This window comes from Aspergillus versicolor (genome assembly GCF_001890125.1).
Source record: "Aspergillus versicolor CBS 583.65 unplaced genomic scaffold ASPVEscaffold_12, whole genome shotgun sequence".
Classification (NCBI taxonomy): Eukaryota; Fungi; Ascomycota; class Eurotiomycetes; order Eurotiales; family Aspergillaceae; genus Aspergillus; species Aspergillus versicolor.
In genome coordinates this window covers 576,589-591,748 of record NW_024467535.1, presented here as the reverse complement: position 1 = coordinate 591,748, position 15,160 = coordinate 576,589, and the positions used below count along the sequence as shown (strand labels likewise).

The 15,160-nt window shown below is 50.5% G+C and overlaps 8 protein-coding genes across 8 annotated transcripts; 2 read left to right on the top strand and 6 right to left on the bottom strand.

Moving 5' to 3' along the window:
- Positions 1 to 331: 331 nt before the first annotated feature.
- ASPVEDRAFT_88371 (putative cytokinesis EF-hand protein Cdc4) lies at positions 332 to 972 on the top strand (the record flags this gene model as incomplete). The annotated part of the gene is made up of 4 exons (XM_040818302.1): positions 332 to 533; positions 596 to 736; positions 799 to 891; positions 944 to 972. 4 exons carry the CDS (start codon positions 332 to 334, stop codon positions 970 to 972), a joined length of 465 nt encoding a protein of 154 aa, XP_040672878.1.
- A 185-nt stretch (positions 973 to 1,157) lies between these two features.
- ASPVEDRAFT_155025 (uncharacterized protein) lies at positions 1,158 to 1,805 on the bottom strand (the record flags this gene model as incomplete). The annotated part of the gene is made up of 1 exon (XM_040808434.1): positions 1,158 to 1,805. One exon carries the CDS (start codon positions 1,803 to 1,805, stop codon positions 1,158 to 1,160), a length of 648 nt encoding a protein of 215 aa, XP_040672877.1.
- Positions 1,806 to 3,132: 1,327 nt separating this feature from the next.
- ASPVEDRAFT_177500 (uncharacterized protein) lies at positions 3,133 to 4,650 on the bottom strand. Its single transcript, XM_040808792.1, has 2 exons — positions 3,988 to 4,650; positions 3,133 to 3,931 (listed from the first exon to the last, which is right to left on the bottom strand). Exons 1-2 carry the CDS (start codon positions 4,457 to 4,459, stop codon positions 3,327 to 3,329), a joined length of 1,077 nt encoding a protein of 358 aa, XP_040672876.1. The 5' UTR covers positions 4,460 to 4,650; the 3' UTR covers positions 3,133 to 3,326.
- Positions 4,651 to 5,054: 404 nt separating this feature from the next.
- On the bottom strand, positions 5,055 to 6,054 carry ASPVEDRAFT_46494 (zinc-dependent alcohol dehydrogenase family protein). Its single transcript, XM_040813564.1, has one exon. It carries the CDS (start codon positions 6,009 to 6,011, stop codon positions 5,133 to 5,135), a length of 879 nt encoding a protein of 292 aa, XP_040672875.1. The 5' UTR covers positions 6,012 to 6,054; the 3' UTR covers positions 5,055 to 5,132.
- Positions 6,055 to 6,577: 523 nt separating this feature from the next.
- ASPVEDRAFT_46492 (bZIP transcription factor) lies at positions 6,578 to 7,932 on the bottom strand. The gene is made up of 4 exons (XM_040813563.1): positions 7,823 to 7,932; positions 7,694 to 7,760; positions 7,149 to 7,637; positions 6,578 to 7,093 (listed from the first exon to the last, which is right to left on the bottom strand). Exons 1-4 carry the CDS (start codon positions 7,896 to 7,898, stop codon positions 6,721 to 6,723), a joined length of 1,005 nt encoding a protein of 334 aa, XP_040672874.1. The 5' UTR covers positions 7,899 to 7,932; the 3' UTR covers positions 6,578 to 6,720.
- A 16-nt stretch (positions 7,933 to 7,948) lies between these two features.
- On the bottom strand, positions 7,949 to 9,314 carry ASPVEDRAFT_76082 (uncharacterized protein). Its single transcript, XM_040816327.1, has 5 exons — positions 9,177 to 9,314; positions 8,521 to 9,114; positions 8,395 to 8,463; positions 8,238 to 8,331; positions 7,949 to 8,186 (listed from the first exon to the last, which is right to left on the bottom strand). Exons 1-5 carry the CDS (start codon positions 9,243 to 9,245, stop codon positions 8,080 to 8,082), a joined length of 933 nt encoding a protein of 310 aa, XP_040672873.1. The 5' UTR covers positions 9,246 to 9,314; the 3' UTR covers positions 7,949 to 8,079.
- Positions 9,315 to 10,329: 1,015 nt separating this feature from the next.
- Positions 10,330 to 11,752, bottom strand: ASPVEDRAFT_141690 (stearoyl-CoA 9-desaturase sdeA; the record flags this gene model as incomplete). Its single annotated transcript, XM_040807773.1, has 2 exons — positions 10,330 to 11,459; positions 11,515 to 11,752. 2 exons carry the CDS (start codon positions 11,750 to 11,752, stop codon positions 10,330 to 10,332), a joined length of 1,368 nt encoding a protein of 455 aa, XP_040672872.1.
- Positions 11,753 to 13,128: 1,376 nt separating this feature from the next.
- ASPVEDRAFT_357859 (nucleobase:cation symporter-2 family protein) lies at positions 13,129 to 15,155 on the top strand. Its single transcript, XM_040811071.1, has 2 exons — positions 13,129 to 13,485; positions 13,533 to 15,155. The coding sequence occupies exons 1-2, from the start codon at positions 13,227 to 13,229 to the stop codon at positions 15,014 to 15,016; spliced, it is 1,743 nt and encodes a 580-aa protein (XP_040672871.1). The 5' UTR covers positions 13,129 to 13,226; the 3' UTR covers positions 15,017 to 15,155.
- The last annotated feature ends 5 nt before the right edge of the window (positions 15,156 to 15,160 follow it).

The window sequence follows — 15,160 nt, the reverse complement described above, 5'->3', positions numbered from 1 at the left end:
CTGAACATCATTTCCTATCCCCTCGATTATTTCTGCAAGGAGGGACGGAGTCGCTCGCAATGAGCAGAGCAAGCAAAGCAAAAGCTGCTTTGGTTTCAGAGCCACTGCAGTCCCTGGATTGCGCCTGCCGCATTGTTTTGGTGAAGTTGAATTGAATTCAGCCGTGGTCGGCTCAGTGGCGGTTCCGTCCCTCCCAAACCAAACATTGCTTGCTCTCCAGTCCGTCGCTCGCTCGCATCATCACGCAGCCAGCCACTGGTGAACTTCCTTTCCTCCTCATCTTCCCATCTCCCATTCTGCTACTGCTGCCCTTTCCCTCGGCGCAATCAAAATGTCCCGCAACAATAAATCATCTCACTCACCTGATGCTCATGAGCAGGCCTCAACAAACTACAAGGAAGCCTTCTCCCTCTTTGACAAGCGCGGCAGCGGCCGTGTCGCCCTCGAGTCCCTCGGTGACCTTCTCCGCGCCTGCGGGCAGAACCCAACCCTTTCTGAAGTTGCCGATCTCGAGAAGAATATTGGCGGTGACTGTACGTTCCGTTTGAACTTGATTAATGATAAATGAGCGCCTGTTAACTGGTGCTATGTCTAGTCGATTTCGAGTCGTTCCTGAAGGTCCTTAACCGCCCTGGTGGATTCCGTGAGCCTGGCGAGCCCGAGGAGTACTGTCGCGGGTTCCAGGTCTTTGATAAGGATATGACGGGTGTTATTGGTGTTGGACAGCTGCGCTACAGTATGTTTGCGCCTTGTCCTGGCGTTATTGGTGATTCGGTGCTAACGGGGTTTCGGTGATAGTCCTTACAAACTTGGGCGAGAAGATGACCGATGACGAGGTTGATGAGCTGCTCAAGGCTGTTGATACCAGCAGCGGGGAGATCAACTACACCGGTATGTTATTGCCCATGTGGAGATTGCGATGGTAGTACTAATGATATTCTAGATCTCGTTCGCACCATCCTGGCCAACTAAACTACACGATACCCTTACCCTTACGTCCTCATGATTCTTCTTATGATGTTACAGTACTTTCATAATCTACCTATTCAATAACCTCTCCCGATGTATCCACAGACTGCTCTAGCCATTGAATGAGTCCATAGAATGTTCACCTAGATATACATGAGCCTACACCTAAATCGCAAGCCCCAGACTGATCATTTAAACCAGTCCGCCCACTCCCGATCCACACTCTTCATTTTCTCCTCATCACTCATAATCCCCGTCTCCATCAACGCTCCCGGAAGCAAATAGACAGCCCTGTCCTCTCCACTCTGCCCTTCATCCCCCTCCCTAATCTTCTCCCCAGCCTCATTCAACCCACTCCCCAGAGCCTTTAATCCCCCCTCCGCAGGAAAATGCACCTCATCCAAAAAGTACCCCACCGTAACCCGACACCGCCCACATCGCAGAAAGAACCTCTTCTCAAACCCGTCCTCCCGTCTGATCAGCGTCGGCTTCCGGTCCCGCGCGTTTGTAGAGAGGAGGATCGTGTAGTGTTCCTGCCGCCCATTCGGTTCCTGACTTTCAGTCTGGGCTTGTGCATCTTCTGGATTTTGTGTAGACGTGGTCGTGGATGAGGGGAATGTGTGGTTGCGTAGTGGTAAGATCCGGGCAGAATCGGCAGCGTTCTTTTGTCGCGTGGGGAGGCGTGATAGGTCGCGTGTTGTGGCGATTAGCAGCGTTGCACAGAAGCGGCAGTGGTGGGTCGTTATTGGGAGGGTGGAGGGTGAGGGCGCGGTTAGTTTGGGTTCTGTTGTTGTTGTTGTTGTTGTTGATGTTGATGTTGGTGTTGGGGTGGACATTGTGGTGGTGTTGGTCCCCGACCCGCTCCTTTGTGGAAGTATAATTGTTTCAGGTTTGGATTTTGATTAGGTAGAGATTGATGTTTAGATTGGGATTAGAGTGGAACTGGAAGAACAGTTCAATCGTCTTGAAGCGAGTGAGCGAGCGAGTGAGTTGAGGTTGAGGAATTGGAGGTGGAGAGTTTTGCAGTTGTCATCACTGCTCTTATCGATAAGCCTTCATTCACTCTCGACGCCGTGCTGATTCTCTCTTCCTCGCCATAATATTGATTTAAAAGGAGCTTTGCCTTTGGAGAATGTCCAGGATATGGAATAGCTATATAAATGAAGTCTCTTCCGGTATCGAATCGATTTTCACCACCAAAGGTCCATTTGGTGGCAACTATGTTCAACGCATATATATTAAGGCACTCCAGTGAGCCACAATAATGTAGCATTCGCTTCACGCCGGATATTCTTACATAGATTGATATATTAATGCTCTACCTACTCTCATCCCTATATCATCCGACCAACGACAACTGCCCCCCCTGCTTCAACACTCTTGTAACACCTTAGCGGAACGTATAGTGGAGTCGCCTCATTCTATACAGTACTGGAATTGATGTCCACTTATGTAGTATGGAGGCCAGGCAACAACCGAGATTAAGTTCCACGGGATCTATTTCGAATTTTCAGACCATAGCCACTACCAAGCAGGGGACTGTCAACATACATGGCGTGCTAATAACCCTAAATTTCCCAACGAAGGAGTCCATGGGCATCCAGGTGCAGAATCCAATGCCTCTTTAACTGCCCAGCCTGCGGGATCAGTAATGCTAGCAACCATGGTATAGTCGGAAACCATGGAGATTGATATTGTGGAAGAACTCAATGCGAAGGTGACCGCTTTCAGACTAAAGAATTTTGATCTGTTTAGACAGCTTACAGCTTTTGTTGAAATTTACCTCACGGAAAGACATGTTGATGCTCAGGGTACAGGCTCCACAGTGGGGGAGACCTACGAGCGTTGCAGTAAGAAGGTGATTCAAAGTACGGGGCAGCCTAGTGATACTGTAGAGTTATCTTATACTGGTTGCCGGTCCTCCTGGCAGTGGATAGAACTTCGATATCCCAGGGCTGTCCTGTTATTGATGTAGGATCTCATACAAACTTCGATTATTCTATAGGTAGTATTGACAAAGACGGTGTCCCAGTATCAAGGTGAGATTATATAATTTGGGCCCCCAGCAATTCCTCTTCTTCCTTTACGCACCTCTCTGATGGAAGGCCAGATCGAAGTAAGTAGTAGCTATCGGTCAAACTATACCATATCACTATACTCTAACAAGAATATCATTAGATTCTATCTATGGTTGCTAGGTTATATAACATCGACTACCCAAGACAATATATACATATTTTATTTATTTGAGTCTCCATCCCTCAGTTTCCAACAGGCTTTTGGCAGTAAACGTGCGTGACGTGCTTGCCTATATATATGATGTGTACGTATGATATAACAACATCCACCCACCTCGATCACTGTCCACCAACCATCTTATCCGTGTTGAAATCATGCACGAATGCCCAGAAGAATGCACTTACAGCACACATGATTGCATCCCAGCTGACACTACTGCAAGCAGGGTGAACATATACAGTGTCCCATAACTTCTTCGCGAACTCGCCATAAGACAGGTCCGTGCCGAGTTCTTCCGACGCCAGGAAAGTCAAGTAGGCCTGTAAAAGAATCGAAGCTGCCGCCACCCACTTCATAAAGACAACATAGCGTTGGGTACAGGTAGCAAGTTGTCGTTGTCCCTCCGACTTTTCAGTGGGCACCGGCGAGGAGCCTCCTGGGCCCAATAGGCAAGGGACAAAGACCAAAAAGTGAGGCGCGAGTAGGACCAGCATAAAACTTTTCTGGTACGCATATATAGGGACGGCGAGGGTGTCGAGAAGCGAGAGCACAACCGGGACGGCTTCATAGAGTAGCGGTGGGTACCATGAAAAGGAAACATTCTTCTCGTCAGGTCGTGCAGATACAGTAATTGCAGCAAAGAAAAGATTTGCAGAAAATGCGACACTGACAGCCTGGGCCAGAAGCATAAAAACCCAAACATAGGGTATGCGATATCTCCGACCTGTTATAATTTGTTACTCATGGAACCGGTGAATTCTGCGATTGGGGGTAAGATACCTGTGATAGCCAGGAAAAGACTCCAGCCAATCGTCCATCCAAAGATCTGACCACTCCACCAGACTCGGGCTGGAGTCTCAGACACCGTTTCCCAGGCCTCTTGGAAGATGTACGTATTGTACAACCAGAGGCCCATGCGGGTAATGAGAGGCGTCTCTTCGGTTGCATACGGAAATCCCTGCGGGCTGGTCGCCCAATTGTCGTACGTGCGGATAAATAGCGAGATCATGTAGTACCATGTAGTACCAAGACTCATAGCAGCCAGGAAGAGAAATAGAAACAGGTGCGTTCGCCGCTGGCTATTGGCCCAGTCATTGTTCCTCTGCCGTGCCTGATACCGGGAATAGATGGTGCGGCAGCACCGTAAAGCCAAGGAAGTTATTAGAGAGAGGTACCCGATAAAGAGGAGGATGGACCGATAGTGAATCGGTGGGTTCTCGAGGGCAGTGTCAGCCATGTCTTCTGCTATCATGGACGAAGGGTGTTCGATTCTACTATGGACCAAGACAGTCAGATCACTTCAGGTGGGAATCAGCACTTCAAGCCATGGAATCCTCCATCCCTAGCCCCCACCAGTGTAAAAACGTGATTAGAGGGGCCAGCGATTACTTTTCCTATTTGCAGCCACGAGCGAGATTCGTTCCTTCGACCCACTTGACTGGGTAAGATATCCACACCCAATTAGGAAGTGTCGATTGATTCAAGTCCCTCATAATATTATAACTTTGATATATTGAAGAGCAGGTTGCATACGAGTGAGACGGCTTTATTGCCCGCGGAGTATACCAAAAAAAAATAAAACAAAGTATTGTGAATCCAGCGTTGTCCCGTAGTTATATAATTCCTAACAGCAAAACCAGGCGGGGTCCTTGGTATTGAGTGTGGCTGTGACGCTTACATTAAGTAAGTAGCACTATAAAGCCCATAATATAACAGCACCGTAATCTCAGAGAACACTACAGAGTAATGTTCGTGCTGGGAAACATACTCCGTAACAATCGCATTGTTCATGCTGCAGAAACTCGGCCCGCCCGGTCTTGCGGATCCACATCGTAGCCGAGGCACATGCTGGCTTGACCGCAAGTCGGTTCCTATGTAACTATTTGTATCTATCTTAATAATACGCCCCCGCGAAACGATCATAATTACACAGAATTCGAGGCCGTAAGCACGATCTTCCCAATTTGCGATTGGCTCCACATGAACTGGTAGGCATCCTGGAGCTCGGTCAAAGCGAATCTCTTGCCATCAATGACAGGCCTGATATCATGCCTCTCAATAGCCCTAACCATCTCTTCAAACTGAACCCGGTTGCCAACCTCGATGCCCCGAACGGTGCAAGCTCGAATCAAAGGCTCCAAATATGTAAGCCCTGCGTCATCTTTCCTCTGTCCCGTCAGGAAACCAATGATATCAATCTCACCACCGCGCGCAACACACTGGAATGACTGGGCAATGGTTTGCTGCCCCCCTACTTCGATGACCCGGTGGCATCCCTGTCCACTGGGTGAAAGTTCTTTTGCTTTGGCACCCCACTCTGGATCCTCTTTATAATTCAGCACATGGTGCACGCCAAGTTCACGGAGCCGGTTAGCCTTTTCCTCAGTCGACGTCGTTGCTATCACAATCGCTCCTGCAGCAAGGGCGAACAGAGCAGCAAAGAGGGAGACCCCGCCGGTACCCTGCACCAAGACACATTCGCCGGCCTTTAATGGGGCGATTCCGTGGAGTGCATTCCACGCAGTGAGCGCTGAGCAAGGCAGGGTTGCGGCTTCGTCAAAGCTCAAGTTTGATGGCATTGCGATTACGTGCTCTTGCTTGAAGACGCCCATTTTGCGGAATGTTCCAGGAACACTAGGCGAAGACCCTGGGGTAAATGACATTTGTTCGAGCGATGGGGCTTTTCCAACGTGGAAGGTTGGGTAGTATAGCGGAATCACTTTATCTGATATCCTGAATTCCTGTACGCCAGATCCAACGGCAATGATGACCCCAGCGCCATCGAAGCCGGGTATCATGGTCATTTTGTTGCCAGGGATCCACGGAAATGTTCCATTAGCGACTAAATTTCCCGTCGGCTAACTGTTACTGAGATATGAATCTGGCGAGGATGCTGATACATACTGCTAACATCAGGGTAATTGAGAGCCCAAGCACGGAACTCAACGAGGACGTCGTCAGGTTTCAACTGACGCAGCTCTAAGTTGGAGGACCACTTGAGAGCCGAAGAACCGTCGCTAGGCCCGGTGCCATGTAGTTGCCACCCAGAGGTGCGCAGAGGAGTTTCGACAGACATAGTATGGTAGTTTCGCCGGTTAGGAAAACTTCAAATTATGAACCACCAGGTGTTGCCTTCGAAGAAGCTATAACTTGGCTGGCTTCCTCAAATGTTCGCGTCCGCCGCCATATTAATATTCTAGGGTTACAGTTGGGATGTTGGATATTACGTCAAGTCTCCAACTTTCAAGTCTCCAAATCTCCAACCCTTCATATCCTCCAGCTTTATCGGCCTAGCTAGATCACAATAATTCATAATACTTTAGAAATTAGGTTGGAGAGAGGCGGAAATTTTACCTTCCACTGTCAGTGCGTCAACAAATAAAATCGCTGTCATGCGGCCTCTTATACTTATACTTAGATATACAATAGCAAACATGATAAGGTAATTCCAAGCGCTGGACATGATGTCGTGCTAGGGTAGACATTTATCCAGGAGGATAAGAAGTTTCAGATTCAGAAATACTTACGGGCCCACCACCAGGCACTGTTCTTATAGATAAACTCGCTCTCATCGCCAACAAGCATGCCCCATTTCCGGAAAAACCATGGCGTGACCTCCCAGCTGCGAGCATCCCAGGGGACTCCATTCCCACGTCCATGTAAAGATACATCTTGGGAACTGTTACATTGCATGCCCCCGTGCATTAAATCAAAACACAACGCATCTTCATCTAAAGCTCGTTCACTGCTAGCCATTACCGACAGGGCACGGGAGCGGAATGAGGGGAAAGGAATTATGTCCAGGTACGGATGGTGGTCAACTGTTACCTGTTCAAGTACTGGCTGGAGATCTGGTTTCAAATTAGCGGCCTTCCCTGGTGTTGCCCTAATCACTCCGTCAATTACACGCTATCTCGATATGTGTAATATGAAGTTCTCACCATGGCACATCTAGACGAGTAAGTGTGAATGGTGAAACTGCGTCATCATCTGCAATTTGCTCAAATGTCAGGCCGATGTGTCGGGCTATCTCAAGAAAAGCGGATGCGTGTGTATTTAACTGTAGCATCCTCGGAACAGAACTGTTGCTGGCTTGGAAGCACCAACTCGCAGGGCCTTTCAATCGAGCCAAAACCTGAACACCGGCGAGGACAACCGTGGCAATATCAAAACGAGAGTCTATCCGCGGCTCGATCTCAGAGAACCAGCATGCAAGACAAAGGGTTTTCCTTTTCTCGAACAGGGTATCATCTATACAGTACCCCATGGATATGAGGCCATACTTTGCAATGGCCCCGATATCCAAGCCCTCAGCATCTAGTATTCTTGCCACATTTTCTATGTCGGATACGCGGGCAAAGTAGGACAAAAAGCTATCAAATCCCAACTGTGGTTGCGGACATGTTGTTTTGCCCCTGCAGCCGGTAGAGCTGGCACTTTGTGTGAACACCCCATCCGGCATTAGGCGTCAGCGATATGCACTTACGCTATGATGCGATGACTGAATACATTGGACCCTTTCATCGTTTGTTCTAGTTCCCGTCGGCGCGCACCTGGCCAGAGAATTCATGGGTTAAGAGGGTGACGCCTTGTCCACAGTGGCTGGGGAGCTTACGGCTGTGTCGTTGTGCTCTTGCATTTTGCTCGCGCCGCCGAGCTTTATTCCAGTGCTCAATGAGGGCTGAATCCATAGTTTAATATTGTCTCGCTAGTATTTGAAATGAATTGACAGATTGAAGTGGGCAAATGGATGGGATGCTTGACTGCATCGCGAGATGCCGCCAACAGCCCGGAGATAAACGGAGGTAGATCTTAACCCCTTTACGAGCTACTATATCACATGGATTGCGCACACTTGGAACACTCTTCGACTTAGACATATGGCTTGACCTGTTCCTCGTTCCATTCCCAGAATCTCTCGCTCGCCTCATCATCAAAGAGGTCCGCTCGGCCACCTACCAATTTTCCTGAGGGAACAACTGCCGCACTGGTTAGTGGACTGACACTACAATGTAAATCTCCTGGCTTACCCCATGTCTTAGGCTTCTGGATGTCAAGGTCGGGTTGGAGGCCTGCATAGAGCTGGGTATACGCCCCAATCTCCGGCTTGTTCGATATGAGACGCTATTACGGTGTTAACAGGGTGGCCCCCTCCCACAGTCCATAACTCGGGACAAGGGATCTCACAATGATGACGTATAACCAACTTGACATGGTACGCTGCAGGCCAGTGATGGCAACTCCCGGGTCGAGTGCCTAAGGACGGGATTAGAGAGGGCGTATATCCGTCGATGACGGTGTTTCTGCACTCACCAAGCTTGCGATACCATCGTCTCTAGCACGTCGAGCTAGCGCTGTCGCCTGGAGCACGTTTCCTGCCTTGCTTCGCGAGTACTTTACCCAGGCCCATTCATCTTTGTGATAATCAAGGTTTGTGAAATCAATAGCAGGGTTGGGAGCTCTGGGGGCCATGCTAGATGATACCCAAACAACACGGACGGAGTTGGCAGGTGAACCGGCAGCAGCCTTCACCAGAGCCGGATACAGGAACTTGGTCAACAGGAATGGGCCGATGTTGTTTGTCCCAAGTTGAAGCTCATAGCCCTGTTTAGTCTTGGACCCCTGGGGAGGGATCATGACTCCGGCATTATGCCAGAGTACATGGAGTTGACTTTCCTTGGCCAGAAATGCGTCTGCGGAGCCTTTGATGGTTGACAGGTCGGAGAGATCAAGGTGGAAAAAGTGCACTTCGCCGGTGGAATTGGGGAAGTCGTGTTTGAGATTGTCTGCGACTTGCTGTAGCTTCGCGGTGTCGCGAGCTGCGATGTATACTTTGCCGTTGCGTTGGTAGAGGATTCTGGCTAGGAGGAGGCCGTACCCGGATGTTGCACCGGTTACTACGAATACCTATTGTCGTTCTGTCAACGTAACTCGGGCAGACTGTTTACTGCACTTTAAAGAAAGCTCACCTTGCCAGCCTGGTCCTGGAGGTTGGCCTCCGTCAACGGAGGAGCAGATAATGACAAGAACCCGCCCATTTTCGGTTATCGTAGATAGCTATTTATTCACATTTCAGTCTACATCTTTGCAAAGCGTGGGAATTCATATATAACACTGTCAACTATAAGCTACGAGACAATATGGATGGACTTCGAACCAGCCGCTCTTGGCAGTCAGCATTAAGCTCCAGGGCTTTGGATTGGCGAATGTGGAGGGGAAAGTGGAGCTAAGCCATCCATGAATGATAGAGGGGTTTCGACATGCGGGCGACCACACTTCACAGTATTGCGAATATCCTACCAGCAATGACATCAGTCTGAGTCAAAATGTATGAATAACTATAGTCTTTTCGACACGGGCGCCGAGGTCCGTCGGATATCTCGACATCCGGTGCAAGGTAGCTGATGATCGACAGATTTAGCAAGGCGCCGTACTATTTGAAGGGCATAAGAATATGCACACTTAAGAATAAACGCAGCCTTAAGAGTTATTTCGGAAAAGCCGTGTATTTGTGGTGTTTTCACTGACATGCAGATCTACCCAGTACTAGCTAAGGTATAGGCTTGATATGGTTAGGAAGAACGGCTTGGTAACACTAACAACGGCCAAATATCTTCCTTCAAACTGGCTGGGCTGGAATGAAATTTACCGGTTCACCATCACCGAACTTTTCAGATATATATGTCAAATATTGAGATCTATCTCGTTGAACAATATCACTTGGTAGTCAGGTGATGCGACTAACCAATTGGGACTAAACTTAGTGGGTGGACTTTTCGCTGGGAGCAGTTTTCTCCACCCGGCTTAACCTGACCGCATCTCTTGGAAAATACCTTTTCTATGCCAAAAGGAGTGAGAAGTGATTCGACAGTTACAGAAGATGAGAGTGGAAAAAAGGTAGGTAGGTTCATGGCATATCTCATTCAAGTCTCGCTTTTATGTAGACGTATTATACTAATGGTTCGACTGCACCGCCAGACATCGACCAAAACCCGCAACTCCAGATCTTAAAAAAAAAAAAGAATAGAACGCCAGTGTGCTAAGTCGCGAACCCGAAAGAGAGGGAGGAAAATGCTAAGCTAATAAAATTAAATCGACAAAGAAAACGGGAGGCTACCAAGATCAAGCCGCATCCGCGGTGGGAATGGACTCGGGGATCTTGGTGGGCTGCTCGCCAGCCCGAATGACACGCTGGCCTGAGCCGTCCCGGACATACTCGACATTTTCCTTCTGAGCGCGCTTCCAGATCTCGACTTCGCAGCCGCCACGGATGACGCCGACACGCATGGTAGAGAGAAGGTTGTGGGCGGCGTTGGAGTGGTAGTAGACACCACCATTGAACATGGCGGTGGCATCCTTGCCTATTCCGGAGCTGATCATAGCCTTACCACCGGGGTGGTCCTTGATGAAGTCGGTCACATCGTGAACAACACCAGCAATAGCAACGAGGCCGCGGCCGTTCTTGGCCTGCTCAACATAGTCGTCCCACTCCAAGACAGGGAGCTGGTCGAGGGGAGTACCCCAGTCGAGATTAGCACGCGTGCGGTCGAGCTTCTTCTGTAGCTGCTGGACACGGCCCTTTTCGATCTCGTTGGCGCGGAACTTCTTCAGGTCGTAGGCGAGACCAAGCTGCTTCCAGGCCCAGATACTCCACTTGGTGGGGTCATACTGGTGCCATTCAATAGCGTTTCGGTAATCAGATGGAAACTCGTGGTGGAAGTTGTGGTAGCCCTCTCCAAGGGTGACGAGAGCGGTAATGACGTGGTCACGGGGCGAGTTGCGGTCGTCAAAAGGCTGGTCACCGAGCCAGTGGGCCAATGAGTTGACGCAGAAGGTTGCCTGCTGAACGAAGAAGATACGCAGGATACCGGCGTAAATGAACCCACCCTTCCAGTCACCCCAGCCGAGACCAGCAACAAGCATTGGCACAGCCAATCCCATGCCAAAGACAACCTTGAGGTAGTTGCGGTGCTGCCATACGACAACCGGGTCCTCGTTCAAATCGGAGATATCGGTGCGGCCGATACGCTTGGGGTTCTGCTTCATAACCATCCAGCCAAGGTGGGAGTAGAGCAGACCCTTGCGGACGGAGTAAGGGTCCTTCTCGGTATCGGTGTAGCGGTGATGAGCTCTGTGGTCACGAGCCCACCAGCGAATGGAACCTTCGACTGCACCACCACCGACGGCAGCGAGCCAGATACGAAGAGGGAGGGTGGCAGAATACGAGCAGTGAGCCCACAGACGATGATAACCTGTTCATGTTAGCATTCGATATCGAGAAACGCTCATCGAGAAAGTACTGCTCACCTGCTGTGATACCGAGACCGGTGAAGAAATAGTAGATGACGGCCCAGATGGCAGTCTTGAGCTGCAGAGGCACCCAGAACGACTGGACGCACCCATACAGAGGGATTCCAATGATGAGGAAGACGTTCAACCAGTTGACATGCTTGTACCAGTTGTGGCGATTGATGGCCGTATCGGCGATATGGACCTTCTTAGCATCCGGAGCGCGAGCCCGGGCGTCCGCCGTTTGTGCAGACATGATGGCAGATCCTGAGTGTATGGAAGTGCCGGATCAATCGTGAGTCTATGTGATGACGGACGGTGGGGGAAGGAGGGCAAAGAGGTATTTAAAGAAAGGAAGTAGAAAAGCGGAGAGTTGGAAAAAAGGTCGAGGTCGACTGGGGGCCCACCACGGAATGATGTTGGGGATCGGGAGTCCTAACGGGCGGACGGCGGCATCAATGCCAGGAGCACAAAGGCAAAGGAGGGTCGGGGAATCTGACAAAAGAGTGGCCAAGCGCCTTATTGGAGAGCCCGGATCATGCGAGAGAGAAAGTTCCGAGGTAAGACGGCTTCAGGATGTGTGAGAGCAACAGAATCTCTCTCCAGAAGATCGCTCGAAGTTCTTCCTCCAACCAATGGATGCGGCGAGCTGGACTTGTTGGGGCGAGAAGGAACCTCCATCCAGTTAGCTGCAACCCATCGGGACCCGCTGGTTCAACAATAATGGCCGCTGCTGATTGGCGGGTGGGTCGCTATTTTGGTGCGTTTCCTCAACGTTCCAGACGTGGGTCGTAGGGCCAGGGCGGTGGCGTGAGAGCCAACGCAAAGTTTGTTCGGGAGTGGCTGTGTGGATGCCTCTTCCGCCCGCTGCATAATTAGTCATCTGTATTATTCCAGGATAAACCGGTCCTCCTTGCAGGGATTTTCGCCAGCCCAGCGATCATTACATCTCCATGATTCATAATGCTATTCCTGGCAATTCAACAGTCAATAATCAGCACGCCAGAAGCTTCGTGAATATGAAGGCACTCGGACACCCAGACCTCGGCTAGCAGAGATCGCTCGACAGTATTACTGCGTACTTTGGATGCAATCACGGACCCTGCAGTCCCTGCTCTTGTTCTACGAGTTAACTTACACGTTAGAATTTCTGGTGACAAAGCCCTTGACTAACATCATTACATCAGTAGATGATTGGTCGTGGTGTCATGCTTTTGAACCGTGCTCTGCTTAAAGTTCGACGCCTGCATTTCAAGGCCAATGCAAAGAAGGAGTCTCGAAAGATCAAGCGGCTCTAAGACACCAGTTCGTAGAGACATGAACCACTGCTTATGCCGAAGGTGTGGACTGTGGCAGGCTCCGGTCGCAGTATATCGGCGCCGCCCGTCGCTGCTGGCTTGCTGCTGCTGATAAGAATCTGGGGGCGCCGACCCCAGCTGCCCTTATCTCTGGCTTCTCCGTAATCTCAATTTCCCTTAATCTCAAGCCCAGCTGGGGCCGATAACGGTTGAGATGATTCATTCCCTCACACATGGCTCTGACATATTATTTTCTATCGCGATCGCAAGGTCAGCTCTATATAGAGTGTCGCATCCGGTCGAGCGCTTGCTCATGACGTCCAACTTTCACCCCCCGAGCTAAGCGAGACGATCCCCGCACGAGTTTAGCTCTGCCCGGCCTCACAGCAGCTGCTTGTATATTTTTTATCTTTATTCACACATTGAGATATCATGGATGGCCCAGATCAGATCGGGCCAGACCTCAGCCCTAAGAGGACGCTCCGTGACCGTTTGCGACGGACGATCAATGCCTTCACCACCAAAGATGGACTGATTGGCGACTACGATTATGCGTTTCTCTTCACGCCGAGGCTTCCTTTTGTCAAGCAAAAGAGGAGGTCTGCGCCGTTTTTCGGCCTCGAGGACAAGATTCCTGTAGTCCTAGCTCTACTGCTGGGACTGCAGCATGCACTGGCGATGCTGGCTGGAGGTACTTCTATTTCTCACTCGAAATCTGTCGCATACTTATCCTGTTAGTGATCACTCCTCCGATCCTTCTAGCTGGCTCGTCCGGTGCCAACTTCGGCCCCGAGGATTCACAGTACCTCGTCTCGACCTCCTTGATCGTTTCCGGTTTTCTTTCCGCGATACAGATGCTTCGCTTGCACGTACACAAAACGCGGTATTATGTCGGCACGGGTCTGGTTTCGGTGGTGGGAACCTCGTTTGCCACAATCACAGTAGCAACGGGTACATTTGCGCAGATGTATTCGACTGGGTACTGTCCGGTAGACGATTCAGGCGCAAAATTGCCCTGTCCCAAAGGATATGGAGCGCTGTTGGCCACCTCCTGCCTATGTTCTTTGCTAGAAATCGGGCTTTCGTTCATGAGCAGCAGGCTGCTGAAAGCCCTCTTCCCGCCCATCGTGACAGGCCCTACGGTCTTCCTGATTGGGGCGAGTCTGATCTCGAACGGAATGAAAGACTGGGCCGGTGGTTCTGGCACATGCGGCAGCAACCCTGGTGACGGGTCACTTTGCCCCAGTGCAGATGCTCCCCACGCCTTACCCTGGGGTAGCGCCGAGTTTATTGGACTGGGTTTCCTCGTCTTTGTAACTATCATCCTCTGTGAGCGATTCGGCTCGCCCATCATGAAATCCTGTGCCGTTATCGTCGGCCTACTTGTCGGCTGCATCGTTGCCGCCGCTTGTGGCTACTTTGATCGGTCCGGTATCGACGCTGCGCCCGTCGCTTCCTTTGTCTGGGTCAGAACTTTCCCGCTAAACATATACGCACCACTAATATTACCACTCCTCGCCGTATACATGGTCATCATGATGGAATCCATCGGCGACATCACAGCCACCTGCGACGTCTCAAGGCTACAGGTCTCCGGCCCGACCTTCGACTCTCGCATCCAAGGCGGCGTTCTAGGAAACGGTATCACCTGCCTCCTCGCAGGCCTGTGCACAATAACACCCATGTCCGTCTTCGCACAGAACAACGGCGTCATCGCCCTCACGCGCTGCGCAAACCGCAAAGCCGGCTACTGCTGCTGCTTCTTCCTCGTCATCATGGGTATCTTCACGAAATTCGCGGCCGCTCTCGTCGCAATCCCTTCTTCCGTCCTCGGTGGCATGACCACATTCCTCTTCTCGTCTGTCGCCATCTCCGGTGTCCGCATCATGTGTAGCGTTGACTGGACGCGTCGAAATCGATTCATCCTGACTGCCTCCTTCGCTGTCGGTATGGCGGCGACGCTGGTGCCGGATTGGTTCTCCTACGTTTTCACCTACAAGGGCGATAACCATGCGCTGGAGGGTCTTCTCCAGGCCGTTGAGTTGGTTATGGCGAATGGATTTGCCGTTACGGGGTTCTTAGGCCTGGTTTTGAACTTACTTCTGCCTGATGACCCTGAGGATGAAGCTCCTGTTGTCGAGTCGGATGATGGGCCGGCTTCGGCTGATGATGAGCCCGACGCAGGATCGTCGGGGGACCCGACAATTAAAGCTCAATCTTGACTGTGAAGGATAGGATATAACTGCGTATTTGGGCCGGCTTAGGGGTTTGATTATACATCCGTTTTTGAACCATTTGGGCTTTCTAACTATACATTATATAATACATATGTACATATATCATTTGGATAAACGTACATCACCAGA